Raw genomic sequence first — 6,708 nt, forward strand, 5'->3', positions numbered from 1 at the left:
AATATCTAATCTATATCTATATAATAAATAAATATATATATATATATAAAATTCTGGAATGGGTGGTTTCTGAGTTGACTCGTGCGAGTAGATTTTCAATCTCACGTGTAAATAATTGATTCGTGTCTTCGTTGCATGATACACACTTGTTCTGACTTTTTTCATAATTCTTCTTTTCGAGAGGCTTCTTCCGTTGCGAAGGGAGAACGAAGGAGGTCCTGAAGGCTTCAGAAAGGCCTTCCCGAAGTCTCCCTCTTGAGCTCTTGAGTTCTGGAAGCAGCAGCTGCGGCGGTGCGGTGGTGCGGCGGTTTGGCCTTCTCAACTTGTTCATCTTAGCGGCGGTGCCTTCCTTCACCGATCTCTCTCTTCCTCTCTGATTCTTCTTCTTCTTCGTCTTCTTCTTGCCCCCTCTCCCTGTTTTCGTTTCTTCTCAACCACCGCCGCTGCAACTCTCGGCAGCGGCGGTTTGGCCTTCCCATCTTCCACTTCTCTGATTCCCTCTCTCTGTCTTTTTCTCCCGACTCTCATTTTATTCCTCTCCCTTCTCAACGAAGCAGAGCCAGCGGACTCTCCCTGTTGCAGTGTTGACAGAGTTCGGAGCCAAAATCTCAACCGAGTGAGTATTTTGATTGCTTATTTTATTTTATTTTAATTTTATTTTGTGCTCATTTTCTGGATTTGTTTTCTCCTTTGCATTTGATTAATCAAGATTTTGGGCAGGAGCCGAGGAGGAAGTTTAGGGCTTATTTTTGGGTTGAACAGTCAACCGTGCAAGAACCTTACTATTCTGTGTCCCTAGACTTTCCAAGATGTACAAGTACTCCTATTTAGGTTGCAATATTCACTACTCGGTTTTATAGCATTAGTTCTATTATCCTGATCATTGAATATCTAACAGGTTGAAGTTGATGAGGATCCGACTGAAGCCAAAAATGATGGAGGAGATGGAAAAGCTGAGGTAACTTGTGATCTTTCACTATACCGACCACTCGTTTATTATGGGTTCCTTGGTTTCTGAGCAATCTTTCGTGTGCTTATGTCGTGACAGAAAAAGAAGAAAACTAAGATCGTAGTTGAGAGGTACTAGGACTGGGGGCTGACATGGGTAAGGCTTAAAACTCCTATTCCTCTTTGATTATGGGAAATTCAGTGAACTGTCAGGTGTTCATATTGTTTATGTATATGAACAGCTACGCCACCCTAAGGAAGTCACTACAGAGGAATACAACGAGTTCTACAAGAAGACCTTCAATGAGTACTTGGACCCTCTAGCTTCCTCACACTTCACTACAGAGGTAACAACAACAATAATAATGACAATACATGCGACAGTTACATTGCAGAATGAAAATCCTAGAGATTATTTAGATATAGGATATCTTTAACAAATGGTGGAACTTATTTTTTATCACCTGAATTATCTGATACTCCCCCTCCTCCAATAGGGGTGCATCTTGGGTGGGCTCATGTTGTGCATTTGTTAAAATTTGAATGGGCCCAGCTCAGATGTAGTATAATTTGTTCAAATTGAATACCCAATGCGCACACCTACTTTCTACATGCACAAATATTTCATCATGCGTGCTATTATTTAGTGTGTTTTATTAAGCCTATAAACTTCATCTGTTGCAGGGTGAAGTAGAGTTTAGGTCTATACTCTATGTGCCAGTTATTGCTCCTACAGGAAGAGATGATATAATTAATCCCAAAACAAGGAATATAAGGCTCTATGTTAAATGAGTGTTTATTTCAGATGACTTTGATGGAGAACTAGTAGGACTGAAAGGGATGGTAGGATCCATTGTATGGATGCCAAAACTGTTGTAGAATGGGTGGGCGAATTTCAAAAATTTCCTACCTTCTTTCTAACTGGGAATCGCATTCCCTGATTTTAGAATAATATTCAAGGACCCTACTTGAACCAAACCAAACCAAATTTGAACCAAAAGAGAAGGGAGTGATTATAACTGATCCAGAGAAATAATATCTCCCAAAGTTGGTGTTCATACCCAAAGAAGACACCAAGATCTGCTCCTACTGAAGATGACACAGCAACTATGGAACAGAACTAGCAGAGTGCGTCCTACGCACTGAATCCTTCACAAGAATCCTCTGAAAACAATGAGAACTGAACTGAATCAGCCTTTCAGCAAAAACTGATATCAAGAACTCTTTCTTGATCTTTCCCTCACAGAGAAAACCGAACTGGTGGTGGTTGGCGGCGGCTGATGGAGAAGAGAATTAGAGAAGAAAGTGGCGAACTACTTTTTCTTCTCTAGGGTTTCTGAGATCCAATCTTCAGAATGTAGGTGTGTTCTCTGCGAAATCCCTTGGGTTCGAATTCATGTAATTTGAATTAGGGTTTCCTCCACTTGCTTAATGATTAAGAAAACTTCATAATCATATCCGGAGTTGCCCTTATCCAAATCTGTATTTGGATTAGGACACTTTTTAATCTTATTTGTAGATTAGATAAGCTTTTGGGCTCATCCTAATCTCAGATCCGCCCCCTTTTGTGACTGATCAAATCAGCCCAGTTCGAAATGGGCTTTAGGCCCATTAAGTAATAAGTGCTCAATAGTCTTCCAAATTGCTGCCCAGTTGGGCTTCTTTGTATGGCGTGGGACCCAAGCATTGATCTACACATCAACTACATGGGTTCGGCCGAGCCTCTGTTACAAGGCCTAGCCGAATTCACTGAGAAGCCCAGTGAACCCCTTGAGCCCATCACATGGACCCTATGGGCCCAACACTTACACTAAGTGGTCCCTGGGCCAAGCCATCTTATAAAAACCTAGGGACTGTGGGCAGATGCAAGATTAGCCCATCAGGTATTATCCCAAATGGCTTTACACTTAACCTCTCAACCCATAATGATCATACACTGCCCGACAAGAGATGACATCTCCCTTGGCTGCAAGGAACAATGCTGCACTCTCTACTCACATGGATCGCAGGAATTAAAACCATTTGCAAACAATTTGAAACCATACATAAGTATATATCATATATATAAATTTTGCAAAACAAAATTCCAACGATTGAAATCAACTGCCAGTAATTTGGTTTCCATCAGAGAGAGTGCATCCCCGATCATTACCTTTGTTCGACAAAGGGGTTGATCCCGTCACTATGATCACCCACTCAGATGAATTCTCAGACTGTCCCAACATACCCAGGTTTTGACCCCTGCTAAGGATTTCACTGATTGTCATATCAAAGACAGTCCAATCCGACACCTAGTGCAGTACCATAATCGGGTCTAGGGGTCAGGTGTAACTTTCCAGTTTTGCCCATCAATCTCCAAGTTCCAGTGCAATACTGGAAATCTGGTCTGGTTCAAAGGTTCAAGTAATCCTACACTGCATGTGCCTTGGGTCTCACCCTGACGGCTGAGACAAGCCACCCCAACAGTTGACAGCACACCAGTGTCAGCCTTGGCAGGATAAATCTCCCCAGACTTATCCAACGAATGTGAACATTTAAAACCAACACAAGTCTCATTAAGTGTCCAGTTTTAGGGTCTTACACAGAAATATACCACACAACATGAATCAAACATGTATTTTATTTATTTACATTAAATATCAAAAGTACATCAGAACTGGCTGAAGCTAAGGGCATACAAAAACTGTCCAACAACATGGTCTTTCATGATGGTCCACAATTCAAGGGAATATCACACTATACTCCCCTTCTCTGTAATCGGTTTGCTTACATCTGCCTGTTGTTTCTAATTGATCAGTTTCCAAGGTATTTGAGTTTCGTGAAAGGTGTTGTGGACTCAAATGACCATCCACTCAATGTTTCTCGTGAGATTCTTCAAGAAAGTCAAATAGTAAGTTAATCTGCCACATGACCCCAAACCTTTTAGAGACATCTCTTATTCTTGTTTTGTTGTTTATTTGAGTATTCATGGCCTAGTATAATTAGCTTTATATCTTGGTTATAGGTAAGGATTATGAGGAAGCGATTGGTTCGGAAGGCCTTTGACATGATCTTGGGCATATCTATGAATGAGAATAGAGAGGTATGCCACTGTTTTTCTTCTATTTCTTTTAGCCTTTTTGGATTTTGTTGCGATGAGCAAGGGTTCAACTGAAAGCATTTGTTCAATTCATGGAGGAATCAATCATTTTTTTTACTATTTTACAAAAGGACTATAAAAGGTTCTGGGAGAGCTTTGCAGGAAACCATTTTATTTGCACGAGGGCTATGTACATCCTTATCCTTATTTTTGAAATATCCAAACTCCTGGAACTGGAAGAAAAATAAAGTTGTTGATTGTTTGCTCAGTTATTTGTTTATTGTGTCACACTAGGACTATGAGAAGTTCTGGGAGAACTTTGGCAAGAACTTAAAGTTCTTGTTTTTTTAGAGATGGCAAAACCCAGCCACACTAGGGCGGGGCTGCGTTTTGCCGCCCCATATTCAACCCTGAATTCAAAGTCCCCACCCTGAACCTCAGCGGGGTTAAAAATCTTAACCCCATCCTCATCTCGGAGAATGGGGATCCTTGACTTTGCCTCACCCCGCCCTAATCATTCTTACTTGTATACTTATTAATTTATTTTTTTATATTTTTTGATAACTATCGAAAACTATTTTATTTTATGTAATATAATATAGTATTATATATATATATTATGTTATATAATATAGTCAAGGTGAGGTTAGGATGGATTGGACAAATACCACCCCCGACCCTAGAGTTTTGGGTTTTCCCCAAACCCTTGGTGGTCAAAAAATGCACCCCAGTCGGGGTGGGGCACCACGGGGATGAATCGAATTGCCATCTCTTAAAAAACAAGAACAAAGTTGTTCCAAGGGACAACCAATGCTGTGAGCCAATTTATATGGGCATTTGATTTAAGTATTTGGAATATTAAATGACATCTACTATATATATTGTCTCCATACATTAGACAGGATTTCATTTATTCTTAATTACTCCTTAATACTAACCGATGTATGTAGGATGTTAAGCATGTTGAAAATATGTTGACCTTAAAAAATTATTAACTTCCATCAACTATATATCAATTTTATACTTTTTGTAACTGTCATAGGACTATGAGGAATTTCCCTCCAATAGGAGGAAATTGTATCAATCGACTTAATTGAAGTATTGAAAACCTCAAACTTAACTGATATCATCCATTCTTTTCTAACTTGTCACATGGACTGAATAAAAAAGGGATCTCCCTCTTAAATTAAGTTTGAATTAGATAGGGGCTTTATTATTATTGATGTTTCTTTCTAATTGCATAGGATGTAGCTCTGTTCTTGCAAAATTTGACAAGTGTTCCCGTAAGGATAATTTCAGGTGTTGACATCATTGTTCCACAAAGTTGGTTTACAAGATGAATAGCTTGTTATTTTGGGAATTATATGTTTAATAGCTTTGTTTGTAAGATGTTCTCTTGTAATGCATATAAAATTTGTATTTCTTTTGGGAATTGTATATTCAATGACTTTGTAAGATGGTTCTGTTATCATATATATATAATATCTTGGTTCGTTCCAGCAGAGACTGGGAGACGACCACAACTTATTTTAACAAGAAGAGACTTGGTATTACTCGCCCGGGCACCCCTCGCTAGTATAATTTTAACAAGAAGCCAAAATTTATAGGTTGAATGGACTTAGCAGTTAGCAATTATAAGAAACCCGAATTTTCTGGGTCCAATGACTGATGATGAATAACACGATTGAGTGAAGCTCCATGGATCATGATGATGGTTTGTTCAAGTCATGTCGTTGAAACCTGTGATAAAGGGCTTAGGCAAAAGCTATGTTGGAATTGCTACTAATGCAAGCTAAACGCTTGCATTTTTCTATTTGACAAATAAGATGTGACTATATGATTCATGGCCTGGATGTTGAGCCTCATTCAGCATGGTAAATAAGGTTTGCATTGTCACTGGCTAGTAGGTGTTGCCTGTTTCATTTTCTTGCTTGCAAGTCCTTCCCATTACTGAAGAATCAATCTGGTCCAGAGCTTCGTCACTCAAATTCAGTGTATGCGTCTACAGTAACTAATGGCAAACCGTCCACCCCTCTTCCTAGATTATGCAACGATATTGTCAAACAGGCTTAATACGAGGAAATGAATCAAACATCTTGTAGAACTTGTATAAAGAGAGAAGGGCCGCTGGTGGTGGAGGTTACGGTGATCAGCAGGAGGAATAGATGGTATCAAGGTTTAAAATTTTGTCATGTATAGGTCGATACGTATGTATCAATGGTCACCAATTCGTGAAATTTTAAGAGTTTAGGGATAAGACTTGTTTCAGGGTGTAACCAGGCCTTTAATCGACCCCCTGAACATATTTTGAAAAAAATATATATAAAAGAATGTTGATACAAAATCCAATACACCCAATTTGGCATATCAGACTATCAGTTCTTTGAACCTTGGATGGTATATATGCAGAAGGAAAAGGGAAGAATCCAAAAAGAGGGGTTAGGGTTAGGGCACGAAAGAGATGAAATTTCAAATTATTCCTAAGATTCACACATGGAAATGGGGTTATATACAAGGTTTTTAAAACCGACCCGGAGAATGAACCGGTCAGGGGTCTGGTCCCAGGTTGAACATTTGGCTCATTTTGACAAAAAATAAAAATAAAAAATAAAAATAATCAAAACAATTGAACGGTTTGAACGATCGGATCAGCGGTTTATTAACCAAATCAACATTTTTTC

At 39.2% G+C, this 6,708-nt stretch overlaps 1 protein-coding gene across 13 annotated transcripts; it reads left to right on the forward strand.

The window, feature by feature from the left end:
* Window positions 1-156: 156 nt before the first annotated feature.
* On the forward strand, window positions 157-5,566 carry LOC104588385 (heat shock protein 90-6, mitochondrial-like). Of its 13 annotated transcripts, none has more exons than XM_088897349.1 (8): window positions 157-341; window positions 558-616; window positions 710-811; window positions 899-958; window positions 1,049-1,105; window positions 1,191-3,838; window positions 3,953-4,030; window positions 5,272-5,566. In XM_088897349.1, the coding sequence occupies exons 6-8, from the start codon at window positions 3,644-3,646 to the stop codon at window positions 5,365-5,367; spliced, it is 369 nt and encodes a 122-aa protein (XP_088753475.1). In that variant the 5' UTR covers window positions 157-341; window positions 558-616; window positions 710-811; window positions 899-958; window positions 1,049-1,105; window positions 1,191-3,643; the 3' UTR covers window positions 5,368-5,566. The 13 variants fall into 13 exon arrangements, 12 of the variants coding, with proteins under 12 accessions (XP_088753475.1, XP_088753473.1, XP_088753476.1 ...); XM_088897347.1 differs by having other exon boundaries at window positions 721-811; XM_088897342.1 differs by having other exon boundaries at window positions 158-616; window positions 721-811; window positions 1,191-1,295; window positions 1,633-3,838.
* Window positions 5,567-6,708: the final 1,142 nt, after the last annotated feature.

Source organism: Nelumbo nucifera, chromosome 2 (assembly GCF_055504915.1).
Source record: "Nelumbo nucifera cultivar China Antique chromosome 2, China Antique-T2T, whole genome shotgun sequence".
Classification (NCBI taxonomy): Eukaryota; Viridiplantae; Streptophyta; class Magnoliopsida; order Proteales; family Nelumbonaceae; genus Nelumbo; species Nelumbo nucifera.

Bases quoted from the DNA above. Each gene is read 5' to 3' on its own strand.
- LOC104588385 (XM_088897349.1), top strand. From the start codon at position 3,644: ATGGTCTTTCATGATGGTCCACAATTCAAGGGAATATCACACTATACT. The intron at 3,839-3,952 runs GTAAGTTAATCT...TCTTGGTTATAG, and splicing joins TTCTTCAAGAAAGTCAAATA to GTAAGGATTATGAGGAAGCG. The intron at 4,031-5,271 runs GTATGCCACTGT...CTAATTGCATAG, and splicing joins CTATGAATGAGAATAGAGAG to GATGTAGCTCTGTTCTTGCA.